Source organism: Gracilinanus agilis, chromosome 2 (genome assembly GCF_016433145.1).
Source record: "Gracilinanus agilis isolate LMUSP501 chromosome 2, AgileGrace, whole genome shotgun sequence".
NCBI classification, from domain to species: domain Eukaryota; kingdom Metazoa; phylum Chordata; class Mammalia; order Didelphimorphia; family Didelphidae; genus Gracilinanus; species Gracilinanus agilis.
The window spans coordinates 546,087,193-546,111,705 of NC_058131.1; the positions used below are offsets into that span (position 1 = coordinate 546,087,193).

Consider the following 24,513-nt stretch of genomic DNA (forward strand, 5'->3'; position numbering starts at 1 on the left):
CCTCTTATGACCCACGTTCTAAAGTTTTACTGCTTCCATACAATAAGTAATAAATAATCCAACATTGAAGAGAGACAGCATGTGGAGATCAAATAATCACTGTGAGAAAGAAATTAAATTGGTCCTGAGTTACAATAAATTGAAACATTAATATGTTTCAAAGTTTTAAATGAAACTAAAAAATACGTAAATCTAAAAGGACAGAGCCAGGAACGAGGAGTAGAAGTTACAAAGAGATAAATTTAGACTTGATGTCAAGAAAATCTTCCTAATTAATGCTATATAAAAGTGCAATGGGTTGCTGTAAGGAGTGGTGAATTCACAGAGGTTTTTGAGCAAAAAATGGATGACCACATGCAAGGTCTGCTTATAGTACTGATTTCTTTTAGAATATGCATAATGAATTGAAATTAATGACCCCAGAGGGTCTTTCTACCTCTCAAAATCTATAACGCTATAAATGTTCCCCCTCACTTTCCTTTGTTAAATTCCAATACATTGTAAAAGCTCAAATCAAACCTGCCTTAAATTAATTAATTAATTGAATGATTGATTGATTGATTAATTAATTAACTTACCTTCCCTCTTAGAAATAATACTGTGTATTGGTTCTAAAGCAGAAGAGCAGTATAGGCTAGGCAATGGGGGTTAAGTGACTGTGGGAAGCCGTTCTATGTATTAAAACCTTTGGAGAAATAGGATCAAATTTAGGGCCTGTTATCTGGATTCCCTACCTGACCAATCCAGGCTGAGGCAGTCTTTGTGTTTGGTCCTGGTCACCTGAGCCGCAAAAAGGCTCTGGTACCAGCAGGTAGGTTAATCCAAAATCAACTTGATCCCTCCAAGAAGGCTATTAGGAGTCATTTAGAGAAACAGAGTCTGTAACAGATATTTTATCTGGATCCCATTACAAAATCATCGGCAAGTAAAACTGTGTGTATGATTTTTCTGCCCTGCATGTCAGGACAGACAGAATGGGCCATCTAAGATAAAAATCTGAGGCTCCTCTTTTGACTCAGTCTTTGATCCCCACCTTTCTTAGAATTCTTATTGGAGAGCTTTGAAGTGGCAGACTAGCATCTACAGAGTTAATGATTCCTTTCCTAACAAATGTTAATTAGATAAGAGTGCATATTCAGATTAGAACTGGCTCCTTTAGGATTTGACTGGTGAGCATCTCCCTGGGATATTTCCTCTCCAGGAATTATCCCCTGCTGAATTGGGGTTTGAAATTTGACTATTTGTCTTTGCATCTGTATTCTTTAGACTTCAATGGATTATGCGTGATTATTGCCCCTTACCAACTGTGACTTCTTTTTTTGAAATGAGTATATAATAAACTTCCAGGCCCACAGAATTCGGAACAGCATGGGCTAACCACTAGTCTAGTTGTTCTCATTTTCTTTCTCCTGCCTTAACCATCCTATGCCACCACGCCGCTCAGGACCCCAAAAAATCATATAGAGGCATAGGCCCCTATAAGTGACTTGCCCAGGGTCACACAGCTAAGAAGAGTTTGAGGCCAGATTTGAACCCAGGATTTCCCATCTCTGGGCCTTGCTCTCAATCCACTGAGTCACCTAGATGCCCCCCAAACCTGCCTTTTTCATGAAAGTTTCTGTAATTCCCTCAAATGGCCATGACCTTCCCTCTCAGAATATAGCAATTTGTCTTGCATCTCTATAATACACCTGACATGTAATACTGAGAATTAAAGTTTTCTGTGTTTGTGGCTCATTCCCCTAGATTGTAAACTCCATGAGGGCAAGCAATATGTCTTATCTAAGTTTTTATCACTAGTTATTGTTGTAATTATATGCAATTGTAATTACTGGACACTGATCCAACCAAAAATCTGGTAATAGTGTTGATTACATAAATGCCTCTTGAAAGTTTGAGCTTCACCAGACTATACAATGAACATTACTTGAATATCTAAACCAGTGGTTCCCAAACTTTTTTGGCCTACTGCCTCCTTTCTAGAAAAAATATTACTTAGCCCCCTGGAAATTAATTTTTTTTTATTTTAATAGCAAATAATAGGAAAGATAAATGCACCTGTGGCCATCACCACCCTCTTGGATCGCTGCAGCACCCACCAGCGGGCAGTGGCGCACACTTTGAGAATCACTGATCTAAAGTAATAACTGATGGCTTCATATATTAGCTTAGTTCAAAATAATCATGCTGCCCCAAAAATCAGGGTACTTTTGAGGCTAATCCAAATGTTTACAGTCATTCTAAAGCAGGTTTAATAATCACTAACATTTCTACACCACCTTCTATTTGCCAGACCCTGTCTTTACTAAGCACTTTACTATTAATATATCATTTTATCCTCAAAACAACCCTGGGAAGTATGTACTATTATTACCCCCATTTTATAGATGAGGAAACTGAGGCAAACATAGATTAAGTGATTTGCCCAGGCTCACACAGCTAAATATCTGAGGGCACATTGAATCTCAGGTCTTCATGACTCCAGGTCCAACCACCTAGCTGTTTGGAATTACTCTAGCTAATGATATTAAACCATTTGCTTGGGCATGCCTTAGAATGTCCCAATTCTCTGAACTGGTCCAAAACTGTCCCCAAAATGGAAGGATTCTCCTAAATCATCTCATAATAAACTAGATCCAAAGATTTAGTACAGGAAATACTAGATCAGATCAGATCCCAGAATTATAACTAGGATAGGGAAACCTGGGTTCATCCCTAGGACAATGAAATAAAGACACCCAAAGCACTGTTCGCTTTCATTAGTTAGCTTTGTGTTTTCTTAGTAGGAATGGAAAAGCATTTAGTGAGTACTTGCTGCAATGTTCCAAGAGTCCCTCAATGCTAAGCATTTGAGAAGCAAATGGAATAAGAAGACAGTCCGTGCTCTAAATAAGTTCACTCTCTTAAGAAAGAGAGACAACAAAAATAGGAGGGTTCAGCTGCAGGGCTGATAGAAAGGCCTTGAAGTACCAAGTCTGCATCAGAAGAGTAGACGCAAGGCCCAGCAATCCAGTAGTACTTAAAAGAGGAAGCTACCAAATGACAAAATTTTTCTACTCTCTTTGGCCTTGCCCCAGGTAAACTTTTTCCTAGCCTTGCCCTTTCATTTCCCTACTGTGTAAACTCATGGTATTCTAAGAGTCACTTCTACCCATGCAGCCAATGTCCTTTGCCAAGTTCTACCCACCAATGTCCCCTAAAACCCAAATCTAACCTGAGTGCCAAGATTGCTAGTTATAACTCTGACAGATCCATATCCCTAAGACTGAGCCAGAATTAGATCAGATTTCCAAAAGATTATTACGAGGTTCTGTAATGGGGTAATAGAATAAGGCAAGATAAATTCACCAGCAAGCATTACTTATTGAGGAACTTTTTTAAAAATCAATATCCTTAATCAAGAAATAGATTTTATATTAATAAATAAGTACCAAAATATAACAAATTCAGCATCTGACAAGATGGCAGTGAGTTCGGATAAGTATATATACTAGAGCAAATCTAAATAACTCATCTTGGCATTCAAAAGTTCTACAGCCCAGTTCCATCTTACTCTTCAAACCTTATCTCACTCACCAACATGCACTTTCACTTCATCTGGAATTTTCAAACATACCTTATCTAGAACTCCCCTCTGTACTTATTGTTCATTTTGTTTCTTATTTATTTATCTCTTCTCTGCCTTTTGACCTTCCTACAAGTATTGGACATAGAGTAGAAATTCAGATTAGTATTACTGAACTGAAGGATATTAACAATGGCTTTCTTGGAATCATAATATTATCGATTTAGAACTTGAATGGTCCTTAGAGGTCATCTATTCCAACTCCCTCATTTTACAGATGAAGAAAAAAATATGCTATGACTAGCCCAAGATCACATAGGTAGTAAGTAACAATGTCGAAATTTGAACAAAGGTCCTCCAGATCTTTTGTACTTTCTAGTTCACTTTGCTCTTCCATAAAACTTTAAATGCTTTTATACATAAATGTTGGAGGGAATGTGGCAAAATTAGGACATTAATACATTGCTGGTGGAATTGAGAGAACCATTCTGGAGGGCAATTTGTAATTGTGCCCAAAGGGCTATAAAAGAATGTATACCTTTTGATCTAGTAATACCACTACTGGGTCTATATCCCAAAGAGATTTTTTTTAAAAGGGAAAGGATTTGTTTGTACAAAAATATTTATAGCTGCTCTTTTTGGGGTGGCAAAGAATTAGAAACCATAGGGATGTCCCTCAATTGGAGAATGGCTGAACAAATTGTGGAATATGATGATGATGAAATATTATTATGCTATAAGGAATGATGAGTAGGATGATTTCAGAAAGAGCTGGAAAGACTTTGATGGAGTGATGCAGAGTGAAGTAAGCAGAACCAGGAGAACATTTACACAGTAACTGCAATATTGTGGAATGATCAAACATTATAGACTTTGCTACTAACAGCAATACAATGATTCAGGACAATTCTGAGGGACTTGTGAAAAAGAAAGCAATCCACATTCAGAGAAAAAATTGTTGGAGTAGAAATGCAGATGAAAACATATGATTTATCACTTGTTTATTTGGGTATATGTTTCAAGGTTTTGGTTTTATGGGATTGTTCACTTACAAGAATGAATAAGAATGGGGGTAAAATAAAATAAAATGTCAACAGAAAAAAATTAATGAACGCTTTTACACAATTCTCACAAAAAGATAAATAAGAGAAACTTAACTTCTACATTCTACCTGGTATATACAAACAATGCTCAATGCCTCTGAAATCCCAAAAATATTTTTTAAAAATTCTTTGAGAGGCATCATGGTACAATGGAAATCATAATATAAACTGCATGTCCCTGGAAAATATTATATATGTATAAAGATCCCACAATAGAACATAAGCTCCTTGACAACAAGGACATTTATCTTTGTGTCCCAAGAATGCCTATGGCTTAATAAATGCTTGTTGATTGACTAAAAATATATCATCACATATTCCAATGCTTGGAATAAAAACTCACCTTTATGTAACTCACAATAATTTTCAAAATACTTTATCAACAAAAATTATGCAAGGTAAGTGGTGAAAGTATTATCAAACTAATTTTATAAATGAGGAAACTGAAACTCAGATAGAAAAAATTGACTTCTCTATAGTCACAAAGCCAATAGATGTCAAAAGTAAGAGTTAAGCCCAGGGGTTCCATTTCTAAAACAGTGTTCTCCCCATTACACCATGGTGTTTCTCAACATTCAATTGAAAAAACATGTACTGTGAGTTGATTGTTAGACATTAACTAGCTAGTTAACCAATCATATAGTGGTCACTTAATACTGCTAGATCCCAATATCTTCATCTATGAAATGAACAAAAGGGCCGAATTAAGTGGTCTCTACAGTCCTTTCCAGCTCCCCAAAATTTTTAATCTTATAACTATAAATCTTAATTATATATCAAAAATAGGGTCACTGAGATTCTAGAATTAAAATTCAATTCTTGCATTTAGAAGGTAGAAGGGAAAGCTTTCTCAAGGAACTTTTGTGAGAAAATAAATGAAAAACCAACCATTCTCAATAATAGCCAATGATCAGAAGATCAGTTCTAATAAAAAAAGCTTGGGGAACAATCAAATTCTTCATCAAAAAATACATGATTTAATGTTTTTTCTCCAAAAGCACATTCTTATGTTTAAATATCATGAAGAAGAATCTTATGTTAATAGAAACATTTGTACTTAGATTAAAAACAGACCTGGATTCAAATCTCCCCTACAGCTCTTACTAGCAATATGACTAGTCAGTATAACTACTCAAATTCTGAGCTTTCATTTTTTTATCTGTAAAATGGAAATAATAAAACCTGTAGAATCTACCTTATTAGGTAGTTGAAAAGATCAAATGAATACATGAAAAGCGTTTTGCAAATGTTTAAGTGTTGTATTATTATAGTTATTATGAATTATAAAACATTCTTCACAACTAAGATACAGGTTTCACTTTTAGAACTTGTATGTTATAATATTGATCAGTATTTTGCTAGCTTAATTTTGTAGCCACATCAGAAAACAAAATGATGTTTGTTACTCTGAATGCTAGAACTTATAAAGTGCTAACTGAGGGATATTTTGCCCTCTTCTACCACTCTCCCTCCCCCAGACTTATTTATAAAACTTCTGATTAACTTTAAATAAACCAAAGAGTTGTTATATTCTGCTTGCTTTTTCTTCAGCTAAAAACATATACAATTATTTAAATAAAAGAAAATCTGATTTCTTTGTTAACTTCTAAACTATGTTCATTTTATATACAATATCAGAAATCCTAGTATCATACCTGAAAAATACTTTAAAGATCACCTAGTCTTATTTTTGAGAAAACAAAGGGTCAGAAAACATCTTGTATAAAATAAGAGGAAATTTAACAGCCAGAGGAGGATCTCAAATTAACTCCATGTGAAGATCAGTTAAAGGAACTAAGGATACTTGGCATAAAGAAAAGATGTAGGATAAACATGATACTGGTCTTTCCCAACATTTCATAACCAGAAGAATTACCCCCTCCAAAATGGAATGGATTGCCTTAAGAAATAGTTTCTTCCAGTGGATGCCTTACAACAGAGGCTGGACAATCTCTTATTGGGAATGATGTGGTGGGGTTTCATCCTTGTTCTGAGACCAGACTAAATGGTCTCTGTGCTCCCTTCCAAATCAGATGCTGTGAAATTTGCTGTCAGCTTGTGTTGGTCCCAAAAATCAAGACTATAACTGTGAATTAGCTGTATCTTTAGGTGAGCCAGAATAGGAACTAAGATGAAAGGGAAGTGTCCAGACTGAGCCAAACAGTGTGTTTTAAAGAGTTATCAGTGGCTGAAAGCTACAGTAGACATAGCACATTCCTTCCTTCTACCACTACAGTTCTTTAAGACCCAGAACACATAGGCCTACTGGCAATCTTAAATACTCACCGATAAAAGGAATTTGTATTGGCTAGGTAGAATGTTTGACTTTTCACAGGTTCAACAGCTATTAGGATATCCTGTTCTACAGCCATAGGAAGGACAGCATATCCACAATAATCTATGTGTTCTCCTGGAAAAGAAAATCGAAAGCATTTTGTAGAAACATCATGGGCTCCAAAGAACAACTGGCATATCAATAGTAGAAAAAAATTTTTATGCAATACCAGGTTTCAAGGGAAAATAAAAACTAAAAACAAAACAAAACAAAAAAACCCACTAAGAGTGACAGTGTTCTTCCATCCTGGACATCTCTGCCAGGAACTTCTGCCAACTACAAATAACATCTTGAGCTCTTCAGTGCTCTCTCTGGCATTCTAATACATGCACGAGTTGGTCTTTCTCTGCTGTTGTTTCTAATATGTAATCATTCTTTTCAAATCACTATGTTTACACATTAACTATAGCTAGCCAAAGAAGAAAGTTAATTCTGTGCTGGTTTAACCAAAAGTAACAAATCTCATTCCAAGTACTATGTAAATCTTCCCATTTTCTCCCATAAGTCTAACATTTTCCCCAATTACTATCTTAATCATCAATATTAGTCACAAAACTTAAATCCAAAATGACAACTGGAGAAAGCTAAATGAAGAAAGTCCATCTGTATTTTGTAATAAGTAATCTTAGATTAAGTTGCCTTCTATAAAAAAATTTTTTTGATACATTAAACACATAGAAAGTCTGGTATACTATTAAACTGCCTAATTACTCTCTCAAAAGAATTCTGAATTCCATTTTTTAAAATGCATGCAGGTTTTCTTATATGGATGAAGCAAATGTGCTTTTTTGTAATTGGAATTTAAACAAATTAAATCACAACTTTTTTCCTCTGAAATAAAAGGCATAAGCATAAGATTACTTTCCTTTCAAATACTAGTCATCTATAATTTATATAAACTATTTTTAAAGTTATTCAGAAACACGTGTTGCCAAAAACCCACATTATCCTATTGGATACCTTCAACTGCGCTTTAAAAAATGTTCTACTACCAATTGGACCATTCTGGAGGACAATTTGGAATTATGCCCAAAGGGCTATAAAACAATGCATACCCTTTGATCCAATCTGTATCCTGGGAAGATGAAAAAAAAAATGGGAAAGGATCTATTTGTGCAAAAATATTTCTAGCTGCTCTTTTTGTGGTGGCAAAGAACTGGAAATTAAAGGGATGTCCATCAATTGGGGAATGGCTGAAGAAATTATGTTATATAATGGTTATGGAATACTATCGTGCTATAAGAAATGATGAACAGAATGATTTTAGAAAGAGCTAGAAAGACCTTCATAGACTGATACAGAGTGAAATAAGAAAAGAACCAGGAAAACATTGTACACAGTAACAGCAAAACTGAAATGATCAACTGTGAGAGACTTCACTATTCTCAGCAATACAATGATTCAGAACAATTCTGAGAGACTTATGACAAAGAATGCTATCCACCTCTGGATAAAGAACTGTTGGAATCAGAATACAGATGAAAGCACACAACTTTTCAATTGTTTATTTGGTTTTGGGATTTAGGTTTTATAAGATTACTCACTTACAAAAATGAATAATATGGAAATGTGTTTTGCATGATAATACATGTACCCCAGATCTAATCCCCTGCAAGTACTGGGAGGGGAAAGGGAAAGGGAGAAAGGAAATAATTTTGATCATATAACTTAAATCTTGCGTGGAAATTCAATAAATTCAATAAATATTTATTTTTTTTAAAACAAGGAGAAAAAGAATGAGGCTTTCATGACCTTCTCCTAAGTGAATAGCACTAGCCTAATTAAGATTATCAGCTAAAGTTCTTCTCTTTCAGCACCATTTTTTCAGACCTTCTCCTTTGTCTTCCCTGTGAACCATGATGATCTATACCTCACATTGTGGGAGGGTGGTATGGGAGACATGCCCCCCATCTAATACCTTAGCTAGGATGTGAACCCAAGCTCTAAACACAACTAACCATGACCCTACTTTGCCTCCTGGTAGTCGCTGAGCTCATATTCTTTGAAAGGCTCAGGATAGAGAATGGAAGGATGATTTTACTGGTATAGAAATTCCCAGGTGAGGAAACTCCCTATACCAAAGCAAGTGAGCCTCTTCTCTGCAATGGACAGTCCTATAAGTTACCTGAGGTCATTGAGAGGGGACCTACACAATGTGATAGAGCCGGTATGTGTCAGAGTTAGATCTTCCAAACTTCAGGGACTGCTCTATAACCACTACTCCATATAACATCTCTTTGTTATATGAAATGTCCTTAAAATTATTCCCTTAGCAGCTCCCTAGAATCCAATAACTTTTACAACTTGCTTTCTTTTATAGAGTGTGGAATTTTTAAAATCTCAGCTTATCATCAGAATGGATTCCAAATAAATACTATGACATAAACCCTAATATTTTGAACATTTATAAAGAAAACATTAAGGCTTTTAAATATAACTATATGCTAGTTTTAGTACAGGTAATGAAACTAGAAATCACCATGGTACATTTTTATCTTTTTTATAAAAGCATATATTTCAATCATTATATTAAATATATACTTAAAAGATCTTTATCTTATATCTCCCCCTTACTAATTCCTATGATGAACCAAACAAAGGAGTTCTATCTTACTTAGACCCCCTGTCTAGGACCAGATCCTCAGTTTGAACTGTTCTCTTCTCTCTTCCTTCTATCCCCTCTATGTGCTCCCCATCATAATTGAAGCTTATGAGGGAGCCAATGGGAAAAACAGAAAAGCAAGCATATACTTGGGAGAGTAGGATATGGGAAAAAATAGACTCCAATTCAAGTCACCTGCTCTCTGAAACCTCAGGCAATTACAGATAATTTGATGTCTAAGTTTCTCAGAAAAAAAAGATAAAGAAGCTGGACATGGCCAATGTAAGAAGTTGACTATTCATATTTGTTAAAAGGATTTTTCTTTCTTTCCTCCCTGTCACTTGCAGGGGAGAGATAGTGAAAATAGATTTTTATTACATCTTTGAAAATTAAAATTTTTATTTATATAATGCTTTGTAAAGTGAAACAGTTTTATATCCACTATCTTATTTGACCCGTACAACAATCCTGGAAGGTAAGCAAGACAAGTATGCCTTCCCATTTTAGAGATAAGGAAAGTGAGGCTCAGGTCTTTCCTGTTTTCTTCTGCCCAAGGCTAAGCAACCCTTACCTTTGCCATGGCACTATACCGGAAAAAAAAAAAAGAGGCTTATTACAAAATAAAATAAAGTTAGTTCATGAAGAGACTAGATGTGGTGCTCCTCCTAGTGTTCAAGCAGAGAAGAGTTGGATTTCTTTTGATTTTTCAGAACATGGAAAAACAGAAGATAGTAACCCAAGTAAAGTCATATATAATGACAAGTAACACTTGGAAAAGGGAAAATTTCAGCTTCAATTTATACTTTATCCTCCCAACACCCTAACATCCCAAAAGGAAGTTTAAAAGGAAATTTTTTTCCTCAAAAGATTGCTACCTTTCTACAAACATCATATGTACAGAGAAGGACTTGGAATACACCTTAGAGAAGGGGTACAAAAGAGAAAGCAAAGTGACATGCAAAGTGAAATATTTTGAATCCACTTGTAAAAATGAAGAACTGAGAAATGCTTATTCGAACACAGGCTATAAAAAAGGCAAAGGTGAGTTGTAAAATTGACGAGGTCCCATTACAACAAAATAAGAACATTTCTAGACCATGTGATGCTAAAAAAGGATATTCATTTTTGTAAAATCAAGTAAATAAGCAGAGAAACATGAAGGGTAATTCAGCTTTAAGTGAGAAGGGACAAGATTAAAAATGGAGTGATAGAAATGAATTTTAAAAAGGAATAAAGTAGAAGAGAAAAGCCAAATATTTTAAACAAAAAAAAATACTTCTAATTAAAACACCAGACTACAGAAAACATTAAAGAAAAGAGGAAGGATAAGAAAACAAAAAGTGAGACTTTGCAAAAAATAATGATTACAAGGAAAGCATAAAGGTCAAATGAGAGGAAAAAAACTGAAAGTCATTATGAAGGATAAAAATGGATAAATGAAGGCTAAACTTCAAGTAAAATTAAAGAGAGGATTTTCTCTGTTAAACTATTCCCAAAGCCAAGAAAAACAGAGGGAGAAAAATATCAACTATTACTATCACAAGTTTTCCCATCATGGTCAAGAAATTAAGGATCTGGAAATAAATCACAATATGAGAGATAGGAAGCTTCATCAAACTAGTCACAGAGGGCAGCTGGGCCTAGATCAGATGATACCATTCTCTTTCTTTTTTTCCCCAATAACATGTAGAAACAATTATTGACAATTGTTTTCTGAAAATATGCAATTCAGATTCTCTCTCTCCCCTCTCCTCAGGCAATAAACAATAAAGGTTATGCTAGTGCTTTCATACAATGCATGTTTCCCCATTCCTAGGGCTGTAATAGAAGCATATACAATAAAAAAAATTCATGAAGGAAATATAGTGAAAGATATCACACTCTGATCTGCAATCATTTACTAACAGTTTTTTCTACACTGTGGATGACATTTTTTATCATGTATCCATCCCTTGGGGTTATCTTGGGACCTTGTTTTGCTGATAACAGGTTAGTCCCTCACAGCTGATCAATCTACAATATTCCATTTCTGAATAAAATGTCCTTCTGGTTTTGCTCACTTTACTTTTCACAATACCATTTTTAAGGAATCTAAAGTTTGACTAAGTTTGCTGCTGGCTACAACCCTTAAACAGGGACAAGAGGAAGGCAGAAAAAAAGAGAAGAAGATCACAATTTCTCTAAGATTCAGTTTATATGTAAAAGTAATTACTGATGCTGAGGCCAGAGAGGAAGGGCCATTCACACCTTCTCTCTACACCAAGTTCCATTTGGCTCTGGATCAGGGTCAGTCCTGGGGAAGCCTGGTCTTGAAAAAAAAAAAAAAAAAAAAAAAAGGAGTAAAGTTCTTTTTCTTAAGTATTCTTGTTCTTTCAGACCCCTTTCTAGAGCTCCCAACACAGTCACTTAAAATTTTGTTTTGGCTTATGTAGGGGGAATAAAAAAATACTCAATATGCTAAAAATAAGATATAGGATATTGATTTTTTCCTCAGAAAAGAAATGCAAAACACAAGAGGCTTATGAACACATTTAAGCAAGTGTAAGGCTTAAGCAAGCAGATGAATATTTATAACTAATATACCTCCTGGGAGACAAATACAGAATACTAGGACATAATTGTCAAATTTGTCAAAATTATAAATTCTATAAAATTCTCTAGGAAGACTCAGAAGTTGTCCTTTCAACTGTCTCTTTTAGTGCCTTGCACCAAAGAGTAGCATGAAGTCCATGTGGCATACTTTTTAACTGCCCTCTAAAGACAGTCCTTTCTGAATAGTTTTTTAATCCTAAAATTCACAGGTGTTAGGAAGAGTCCAGCATTAGAATAATTGGTAGGCCTGGAGATTACAATTATCCATAAATATTCAAAATGTAGAATGAGACAAGCATTTCTGGACATGGCCAGTGAAGAAATCTGAGTTACATATGTGCATATTTTTCAATGGAGGGAAGAGGGAAGAGGAAGAAGACAAGAGTATATGGGAAGGAGAGAAAAGAAATGTCTGTTAATTTAAAAAAAGTTTTTAAAAAACCCCAATCATTACCAAATACATATACAAATTAACAAATTACTTAAAAAAAATTTTTTTCCATGGTTACTTGGTTCATGTTTTCTTCCTCCTCTCATTCCTCCCCTCTACCAAAGTTTGACAAGCAATTCCACTGGGATATATATATATATATATATATATATATATATAAAATCACTCAAACCCAACAAATTACTTTTTATAAACAGTTACATATTACAGGCTGTTGAATACTTATAAAAAGGCCTATTACAATCCAAGCAGCTGTTTTATGTTTCTTTCTTGAATATAGGTGACTAAAATGAGAAAAGCAATCCTGAGATGATTATTTTTAGAATTAGAAAAAAAAATTAGTATTCTATAGTTTGGAAGCTCAAGTCTGCCAAAAACCATTTTTGTTTGATTTGTCTTTATTCAATATTCAAGCTACTCCTGGCTTCAAGAAATGTCCAGATTGGCCTAATTTCTCATATGCAAAGGCATGACTTTCTGCCCCAAGATGATTTCATGTAACATTTATAGTAATCTTGAATAAGGAAAAGGTATCTTAAAATATAGTCTTAGTTGATATCAAACTATACTATAAAGCAATAATTGTCAAAACAATCTGGTACTGGCTAAAAAACAGAGTGGGGTATCAATGGAATAGATTAGGTTAATTGCAGTTAATGTCCATAGCAACTTAGTGTTTAATAAATCCAAAGATCCAAGGTTTTGGAGAAAGAACTCACAAATTGACAAAAACTGCTCAGAAAACTAGAAAGCAGTAGAGACTAGGCATGGACCAACACCTCACACAGTACACCAGGATAAAATCAAAATGGATACTTGATCTAGAAATAAAGGATGACACCATAAACATATGGAGAACATGGAAAAGTTTGTCAGATTAATGGATAAGGGAAAAATTTAGGACCAAAGAAGACAGAGAACATTATAAAAAACAAAATAGGTAAATTTAGTTACATTAAATTAAAATGCTTTATACAAATAAAACTAACACAACCAAGATTAGAAGGAAACAATAATTTTGGAGAAAAATTTTATAGCAAATGTCTCTGACAAAAGCCTCATTTCTCAAAAATATAGAGAACTAAGTCTAATTTGTAAAAATATAAAGCATTCCCCCAATTGAAAAATGGCCAAAGGATATGAAAAGGCAGTTCTCAGAGAAATTAAAATTATGTATAATCATATTTTTAAAATGCTCCAAATCACTATTGACTAGAGAAATGTAAATCTGAGAGATATTACTTCATACTTACTAGGCTGCCTTACATGACCAAAAAGGAAAATGATTAATATTGGAGAGAATGTGGGAAAATTTGCCACAAAACTATGCATACCCTTTGACCCAGCAGTAACACTACTGGATCTATATCCTAAAGAGATCAGAGATAAGGGAAAAGAACCTACTTGTACCAAAATGTTTTTAGCACTTCTTTTTGTAGTTACAAAGAATTGGAAATGGAGGGGTTGTTGAAAAACAGACCAATAAGTTGTGGTATATGTTTATAATGGAATACTTGTGTGCCATAAGGAATAATATAACAGGATGAATTCAGAAAAACCTGGAAAGATTTATTTGAACTGATGCAAAGTGAAGTGAGTAGAACCAGGAGAACCATGTATATGGCAACAGAAATATTATATAATGATCAACTGTGAAGGATTAAACCAGCAAAGCAAGTCTCCAAGATAACCAGAAGAGACTCATGCTATCCACATCCAAAGAAGAAACTTTTAAGAGTATGACTACAGAGCAAAGCATGTCATTTTCCTTCAGGAATTATATTTCCTTCAGGAGATTTCTATTATATGTGTGTCTTCTATCATGATATGAGCAATATGGAAATATGTACTACATGAAAGTATGGGTATAATATTAATATATAATATATAAATATTAAACTCTCACTACCTTGGGTAGTGTGACAATTAGATTAGTCTACACTGTCCATCTTTAGATTTAATGACCAAAAGTGAGAACACCTCCAATTTTGGAAGGTCCATAACCCACGTGTGCTAGAGTGGGTGACAAATCAGAATCAACTGATTGCCCCCTAGGCAGTCCTAATGAAGCGTCTGTTGTGATTCAACACACAAACTAGGAAGAAATGACACATAAGAAACCCCTTTAAAAGGAGAAGGTCTTCTGCTGGAGAGAGGTCTTCTGGAGAAGAAGGCTGCTGGTGAAGGTCTTCTGCTGTAGTCTTCTAGCTTTCCTGGTCCATGGAGGAGTGCTGGCTGGAACGCTGAGACCTTGGTGAGACTGCTCTCAATATCTTCTTTAGAAGTCCATATGGTGAGTTTAAAGACTGAATCCTCCTGAACTTCTCTTAGGGAACTTCCCTTTAATAGAGACTCTGGCCCTCTGACTCTTGGCTGAGGGTTAATTAGATCTACCTGGATTAATTAGAGGATAGTAGTAATTTACCTACTGTGTTAGATTCTTATTTCCTTATTTCCTCTCTCTCTTCTCAATTGTAAATAAACTTCCATAAAGTCAATTTTGACTTGAGGTTATTCCTCAATTGGGGAAATTTCCCCTGGCAACCATCTTTTAATATATTGAACCAAAAACAAAACAAAACAAAACAAAACAAAAAAAACCTTTTTCCCCCTTACAGTAGGGGAGAAAAGAAGAAAACGTGAATTTTAAAATGTCAAAAAAACTGTCAAAAATTGTTTCTCCATGTAAAAGGGGAAAAAAAATTTAATATTGGGGGAAAAAATACAATCTGGGTTAAAATTCCAAAAATAATTGAGAATTCCTTATAGAAAATTTCCCTCGAGGAATACAGGGTCTCCTATAAGACTTCTAAATCAATTGTTATTCTTCTTTTTCCTTCCTCTTGAAGTAGACCAATGACATCATGATGGCAATATCTTGACTTGACCTTGAATTGGATTTAAGTGAGGCAGAATTATACAAAGTCAACAGCCTTACTCTCTTCCAGAGTCATTAAAGTATAGTGGCAAGACAAAAATCAAGATAACTTGCAATGGTCCTTGATGTAGCAGATGACCTTGGGGTCTTTTATGTCTAACCAACTCTAACTGCTCCACAGTAACACTTTTAGTTGCCTTCATGGCCATTGGAACAAATTGTTTTCATCCAACCATTATGCCAGGAATGTCTTCACATACTTGAGGCAGACCCTGCCCAACTCAAAGACAGGTTTGAGGCCTATAGGTTACCCTCAACCTGATCTAAACTGTCTGTCAAAATGGTTTTACCAAGATGTAGCTGCTATGCATGCTATAAGAAATGACAAACAAGATGGTTTTGGAAAAGTCTTGGAAATACTTATATGAATTAATGCAAAATAAGATTAGAAGAACCAGGAGAATGTTGCACACAGTAACAGCAATATTATAAGGATGGATGAACTGTTGTTGTTTATAAAAATGAGGATAGCCGATATTAAAAGGGAGAATAGTATTTTAATAAAAGCCATGCTGATAGAGATAAATTGACCATGCACCTGTAAGAAAACCTATTCCAACGTTGCCTCAGCCATTTTACCTTTCGTATCTTCCCGCGCTCAGGTAGCTAAAGAGAGGAAGTTCAAAGTCACTTCCCCCTATTTAAAACAGTGCCTCACCTTGAATACATAATCCAAAACAGGAAACCCATTGGGAATCACGGGAAATGTAGTTCCAAGTATCCCAAGTGATTTTAAATAACACACTATAAAAGATTTAGCTACTGTGAACAAGACAGTGGCTTAATACAATTCCAAAAGACTCATGAAGAAAAATGTTAGCCATCTACAGAGAGAACTAATAAACCAGTGATGGTGAACCTAAGACAGGAGTGCCAAAGATGGTATGCAGAGCACTCTCGGTGGACACCTGTGCTGCCTTCCCACCCCTCCACTCAAAGTTCACTGCTAGAAAGGCAGAGGGACTCAGGCAGAGCTGCTCCCCTCCCCTTCTTCACCATGCCTGATGACATTTTTCACATTCCCCACCCCTCTGCCCAGAAGCCCAATGGGAGCACATAGGGGGTTGGTGGGCAGGTCACAGGCAGCAGAGCTGAAGGGGAGAAGAGTGCTCAAGCCACTCCCCTCCCCTCCTTCTCTACACTTGCTGAGGACTGCCCTCCAATACTTCCCAGATATGTGAACCTCGGCAAATCATTTAGCCCCCCATTGCCTACCCTTTACCACTCTTCTGCCTTAAAACCAATAAACAGTATTGATTCTGAGATGGAAAGTAAGTACTTAGAAAAAAATTTTAAAAAAAGGGAACATCAAAATGGTACAGTTAAAACAGGAGTTATAGATTTCTTTTCAAGGCTTCCCAAAATTACAGAGTAATTAGATAAACTGATTAGGTAAAAACGGATTCATTCAATAAACATTTCTTAAGCATTAAATGCAGTCAATAAATTTCACCAAAATAAAAATGTCATATTTTTTTTATCAATCAATGGTCATTTATTAAACATCTTCTATATACCAGGCACTGTGCTAAATGCTGGGGATACGAAAAGAGGCAAAAGATAGTCCTTGACCTCAAGAAGCTTACAGTCTAGTGAAGGAGACAACACACAAACAAACATACACAAAACAAGCCATATAAAAGAGAAATAGGATATAATTAACAGGGAAAGCTCTAGAATTAAGAAGAGTTAGAGAAAGCTCTCTAGTAGAAGGTCAAATTTTAGTTAAAGAAAGCCAGGGAGGTTAGTAATCAGAGTGGTGGATTGTTCCAGGCATGGGAGACAGCTAGAGAGACAATGCCTAAAGCCAAGATTTGGAATATCTTTTTCAAAGAATAGCAAGGACAGTTGATTGGCTATCACTGTATAAAAGAATAAATTATAAATCACTGTATAAAAGAATAAATGTTAAGAAGACTGGAAAGGTAGGGGAAGGCTAGGTTATGAAGGGCTTTGAATGCCAAATAGAGCATTTTGTATTTGATCCTGTAAGCAACAGAAGTCTCTTGAATTCTTTGAGTAGGAGAATGACATGATCAGATCTGCATTTTAGGAAAACTACTGTAGTGGTTGAATGGAGGATGCATTGGAGTCAGGAGAGATCCACCAGTAGACCACTGAAATAATTCAGGCATGAAGTGATGAGGGTCTGTACCAGAATAGTGGCTGTATCAGAGGAGAAAAGGAGGAAATATTTGAGAAATGTTGCAAAGATGAAAGCAATAGGCTTTAGCAATAGCTTAGATATGGGAGATGTTGTATGAGAGATAGTAGAGAGTCCAGGATGACTGGATAAGAATCTCAGTTATAAGTGTGAGGGACTGAAAGAATGGAATTGCCCTACAGTAATAAGGAAAGTAGGAAGGTTTAGGAGGAAAGATAATGAGTTCTAATTTGGACAAGTTGTATTTAAGATATCTACTAGACATCTAATCTGAGATATGAAGCAGGTGGAGATGAAAGATTAGAGATCAACAGAGATACAGAGGCAGGAAAGGTAGATTTGAGAATCATCAGCATAGAGATAATAATTAAATCCATGGGAGTTGTAAAACCTGAGGGGTTGGGCTTAGACAGCCAACTGAAAGTCTCTCCAGCTTTATGTCTATGAGCTACCTCTTTTTTCCTGAGAAAGATCACCTTAATGCTAACACAAAGTAAGAATTATTCAGCCACCCTTCCTCAATAGGCAGGAAATGTATATAGTAAACACTATTGTTAAAAGAGGCCTCTCTATAGACTGCCAGAAGGAAAATAGTCAAAGACCTCCAACACCTAGATTATAACACATGTAAAAAAATAAATAAAATTAAATTATTGATTCATATAACTTCCCAAGTATTCTCCTAGGCAAAGGTATCCTCAAACTGGCTCTAAAGAGTCAGATGTTAAATTTTCAATATGTGCATTTACTCTTCAGAAATCAACAGATTACAAATTAGGACTTCATTTATTGTTTTGTTAGTTGTCTAGATTTAAGAAAATGAGACAGAAAATGTTAATAATGTAGTTTAAATTTAAGTGAGTCATGTATATATTAATGGGGGGATAAAGGGGTGGGAGTACAGGTGTGAACACCACTTCTCCTGATCTAATGAATGACTTTATAATTTTAGCTAAATTACCTAGTAAGGACTATAAATTTAGAGTAAAGCATAGAGAAAAATTCCAAGTCATGTCAACTCCATAAAAACATTTCTGTCAGATTATTCTGCATAATCAAACACGCAAAAGAAGGAATGAACAGACAAACTGAGTCTCAAACATGTTTGAGAAGTGAGCTCTGGGGGAGGCTTAAGCACTTCCACAACCATATACGCATTTCATAAAATCTGTTTCTTCAATCCTCCTTCCCCAAGGAAAAAATTGAGCAAAATATTAACAAGAAAATTTAGAATTTTCCAGTTTTGTATTTTAGAGCAAAAAAAATAAAAGAATAAATTTCTAAGTACCTATTAAATTGACTCGTCCTGGTGCCCGAACATAAAACTCAGGAACAGATCCAAATTTGGAAACAAACATCTCCTTCATCTTTAGAAGTCTGAAAGGCAAAGTGAAATATCTCAGAATATTTTTTAACATAAAATTCTAAGGATAAAAAAGAATGCATATTTCAGCTCCTAACTAGTATCATTGTACTATGGCATAATGGAAAAAATACTGTTCTTGGAACCAGAAGACCAAAATTAAAATCTAGGCTCCAGTACTTATTAGCTGTGTGATTACTGGAAATATCACTTTGATCTCTCTGGATCTCAGTTTCTTCATTTGTAAAATGAGCATAATGATACTTGAATTACCTACATCAGAAAATTTTGGGGAGGGAAATACTTAATTGACATTAAAGCACTCAAAAATATTATTATTAGTGATTCTTTCCTTGAAATAGAAAGGCATTATCTTCCTGTTATAAATCAACCAAAATTTACTTGGAGTTTTCTTTCCCAAAGTCACAAGAAAGTATATATGAACTATTTTCAAAACAAAAAACTTCAGTAAATACCCATCAGTCATTTCCAATAAATAGGAAATTAAATGGGTGACCTCAAAATGATTATTGTTGCCAAAACATGTCTGCAATTCATGGAATATCCCAATCTCGAAAGAATTAAAGTTAAAAATAATCTAAAAGGTCATAGTGTCCTTTGGGTTTCAACACATTATCAATGAAGATTTGCTCTTAAGATGTGTTGTAAAAGATCTCATCTAAGTCTGATAAAAATTGTTAGGAAGGTATATTCAAAATGCATTGGATGACACATGTAAAACCGAGTGGAATTGCTTATTAGCTATGGGAGGGGGTGGGAGGAGGGGAGGGAAGAACATGAATCATGTAACCATGGAAAAATATTCTAAATAAATTAATTAATTAAATAGACTTTTAAAAATGCATTGGAGATTTTTAAGAAACGAGGCAAAAGAGAAAGCCAATTGTAGCTTTCCACAAAATACTTTTCTTTTTTAAATAGCAGAAAAAATATTAACTACATCTGTTAAGCCAATTTCCTTGATATCCTGATACTTTGATAAATCTATGATTTTTTACTGATATCTGTGTCTCCTCTCAATGAAGAAAGCAGTCTTCTATATCTTCTCACCTGGGATGATTCTTGTTTATATCTGTCCATAAATCCTCTGAAGATCCACTCACTTGGAGGAAATTAATTTCTTCTTATTTCAGTATCCTGGGAGTTACCCGAATATACTGAACAACATCTTGTGAAGATAGAATTAACTCTCTCCTCGTCTATTTTTAGCTTATCAAATCAAGAACTTAAAGTACTCCTGATTACCATTAAGTGTGAGTTTAGTGACTGTGAACTCTCATACTTAATGGTAAGTAGAGGTACTTTAAATTCTTGATTTGATTAGCTAAAAATAAACAAAGGGAGGGTTAATCCTAGCTTCACAATCCCCCCCCCATTCTTTGGGAAATTAGTCTCCCCAATGAATCATTTAACATAACTAGTTTATACCTCTAAAGATCTTCTAGTTAAAGGTGCATACAATATTGCACTTTCTAAGACGAGAAACTACAATAGTTAGAGATATGAGGGAAATAGAAGAGAGAGAGCAAAACCAATGTTTGCTAGGTGCACTGACAAAAAGAGAATTAGGGGGCAATCCCCTTTGGCATAAGAATTTGCATTTAGAATAAATGTGTTCAACTCCCTTTAGTTCAGTGATTCCCAAAGTGGGAGCTACCGCCCCTTAGTGGGTGCTGCAGTGATCCAAGGAGGCGGTGATGGCCACAGGTGCATTTATCTTTCCTATTAATTGCTATTAAAATTTTAAAAAAATTAATTTCCAGGGAAGTTAAGTAATATTTTTTCTGGAAAGGGGGTGGTAGGCCAAAAAAGTGTGGGAACCACTGCTTTAGTTCAATCAATTACATCCCAAAGTTCATTCTGGATCTTCTGATGCAGTGTAGGTTTCTTTATGGCACTTTTTCCAAGCAGTTCTCTTTCTTGATGTGAATGTTAACAAGCTTCTTTTACTGAAATTTCTCTCAAAAATTTTTTAAACCTTCAATTTTACGAAAATTATACAATCTCGTCTTTCATTCTCAATTTATAACCATTCCATTTCCTTTCCCAAAACTAGATTTATTTCTTTTCCCACTACAACTGAATGTTGCAAACCTTCATTTTATCTTTGATGCTCCTTTCTTACTTATCTGTCATGTGAAAGTGGTATAAAGGAAAGGGCTGAATTTGGAATGAGAAGGCCGGTGTTGGCATTCAAGCTTTGACACTACGTGGGTGACCCTGAACCACTTACCCTTTCTGGGGCTCAGTTTCCTCATCTGTAAAATGAAGGAGTTAGATACTAGATAAGGTAAGTTTCCTTAGTAAGGACCCTTCAAGTTCTAAATTGATAAGCTAATATTCAATCAATCACCAAGTTGGGTGCATTCTATTTCTATGTCGTAAAGCATTTTAATCCTATTAACCTTATGAAGGCTCTTCCTATTATCAGCCTGGTCTTTCTCATCTCCTGTCCATCCTTCAAATCCCTGAAAGATTAGATTTCCTTGTGCTTAAATTTGGTTATGTCACCCATCTACTCAAAAACCCTCACTGGCTTCCCTATTATCTGCCAATTAATGGTCACAATCATTTTCCTGGCATTCAAGGTGCTCCATAATTCAGCAGGACCTGAGGATGCTTTACCTGGAGAAAAGACTTCATTAAGAGTGGGACTGTCATGTAGAAGAGACAATAAAATCTAATCCTTCTTGACCTTTAGGCCAGAACTTGAACCATAGGTTAGAAGTTATATTTCCCCGAAATCTGTCTCCTTGGAAGAACTTCCTATGCACAAATGGAATGATTAATCTTGGGAGATAGAAAGTTCCACCTATCACTACCAGTCTTCCAGGGAAAGCTGGATGATGATGATTGATTTATTGATTGAGAGAAGAAATATTGATCTAAATTATAGTTGGACAAAATGAACTCTGAAGATCCAACTATATCATTCTAAGAATCAATCTTATTTTACTTCTCTTTTATTCAGTTCTATGTATTCAGAGTGTTTCTGCTCCGATAACTCTCCAATAATACACAATACGTCATGATTATAATTTGGGAAGTAGTTATACTTCTAGTTCTGGGAACACTCTAGCCTTTAAAATATGCTGCCATTCGAAGTGCCAAAAAAACAGTCTAATGACCTCAGGGCACTTTCAGTATGAAAGGGGTTCCCACAAAGGTCCCACTGTTCAGAAGGAATTTGTCAGTGTAACTTAGAAACAAACTGTTGACTGTGGTGCTCTGAGTGCTCTTTTAACTTAAGATATGCTTGATAGCAATGCTAGTGACTGAGCTTAGGGAACCAAATGAATAGTTGTAACTACATTGGAATGAGCATGGATTTCAGTCTTTGGGCATAATGGAAAAACTGCCCCAGGTACATCTTGCTGATCTATAAGGTGCCTTAACTGAGATTAGGAGATAAAGTTGCTATGGCCAGATGTGACCATGACCAAAGACAAGTCATCTAATTTTTGCTTCAATTTTCTTTCAAAATCAGGCTAACCAATACTAACATCTCATAGGAATATTAGGGTGCTTTATTTGAAAAAAATGTTTTTTCAAGGACTCTGGAGAAGGGTACATCAGAGTAAATAAAATTCTGTGTCCTTGCTCTTTATTAAGCTCTGTCAGTTTATAAATTGTGTTCTGATTCTATAAGCAGACTGATATTTATATATATTTGTATTCTTTATATAACAACTTGCATATATGTATTTTCATTTCAAATGTATTTTCAAATTAAAGATGGGCCTTGGCCAAAATGAGATGTACCATTTAGGGGCACACTCGTAAAAAGTAATAACTAGCATTTAAATAACACTTTAAGATTTTCAAAGCATTTTATATATATTAACTCATTTGATAAAAATTGCTAAATTTCATTTTTTCTTTGTTTTCTAACACTTATCACAGTGTCTAATACATAAGACAAACAATAATACTTATAATTATTATAATAACACAACAATAATAGTTAACATTTATATAGAGCTTACTATGTTCTGGTGCTGTATTAAGCTCTCAAAATTATTCTCACAACAATCCTAAGAGGTAGGTGCTATTATTATCTCTATCTTACTGATGAAGAAACTGAGGCAAACAAAGTTAAGTGTCTTTCCCAGGATCACATAACTAGTTAATTGTCTGTAGTCATATTTTAACTCAGGTCTTCTTGACATCAGATCTGATGCTCTATTTACTTCACAACCTACCTACAAAATAATAATGAATGCTATGCTTAAGTATGTGTCCACAGACATATATGTGTATGTATGTATATGTATACATAGATACATATCACCGGAAAAATGTAAATCTGTTTAAGGAGGAAAAGCTAAGAAATTACTGTACCATTTTTCAGTAATGTATATTACATCACATCCATTTTTCTCCAAAAAGTGAAATTACTATAGAATTCTTAGAAGTATTTCACACCTGCTAGATGTGTCCATTAGATTCCACTTCATTAAAAAAATTTATTAAGTATTTATGTCCAAAGCAGAGACTTCTTTTAAAAAAAAGGTCCATTGGGGCAGCTAAAGAACCAGACCTGGGGATAGAAGGTCCTAGATTCAAATCTAGATATTTCCTAGATGTATGATCCTAGGCAAGTCACTTAACCTCAATTTCATAGCCTTTACCACTCTTATGCCTTGGAACGAAAATAACACTTGATTCTAAGATTGATTCTAAGATGGAAGATGGATTGCTTGGTTTTTTGTAAAGATCCATTATTTCCAGAAAGCAGATTATAATGGATAAAGTGTTGGACTTGTACTCAAAAAGACCAGGATTTATGTGCTGCCTCTAACATATACTGGTTCTGGAATTCAAGAGTGTCAGCCAAAATCAGATTAAAATGTATTATTAGTGGGGCAGCAGGGTAGCAAAGTGGATAGAGCACCAAGCCTGGAATCAGGAGGACCTGGGGTCAAATCTGGCCTCAGACATTTTCTAAGTATACTTTCCTGAGCAAGTCACTTAATCCCAATTGCCTAGTCCTTACCACTCTTTTGCCTGAGTATCAATTCTAAGAAAGAAAGTATGGGGTTTTTCTTTAAATGTAATTGGGAAATATTTATGGATTTCAAAGATGATGTGCATTCCCTAGAAATCTATTCTATTTGCCACTGACCCTGCAAGAAAAGTAGACAAAATTACCCTTTCTAGATGAAGCCCAGAGACTGACTTCAAAAAATTTCCTGAAGTTGACAGCTTCCCTTGCTTTAATATCCCTTATTAACTCCCCTGGTATTGCATCAGGAACTTCCCTACATGTTTGGATAACACAAAGACTCTCTCCTTCATAGCCTTGCTTCAATCCATACCAATTTCACCCAGTTCTGCATCATCCATTTTGCTGTAAATGATCCCCCAAGAACTACAAGA

General features: G+C 35.0%; 1 protein-coding gene across 2 annotated transcripts in view; it reads right to left on the reverse strand.

The window, feature by feature from the left end:
* GALK2 (galactokinase 2) overlaps positions 1–24,513 on the reverse strand; it is a 202,218-nt gene that overhangs the window by 176,022 nt on the left and 1,683 nt on the right. For both annotated transcript variants that reach the window (XM_044665181.1, XM_044665180.1), the window contains exons 2-3: positions 19,039–19,127; positions 6,955–7,078 (exon numbers count right to left, since the gene is read on the reverse strand). In XM_044665181.1, coding sequence (XP_044521116.1) covers positions 6,955–7,078; positions 19,039–19,127 — 213 coding nt within the window. The remainder of the gene's footprint in view (positions 1–6,954; positions 7,079–19,038; positions 19,128–24,513) is intronic.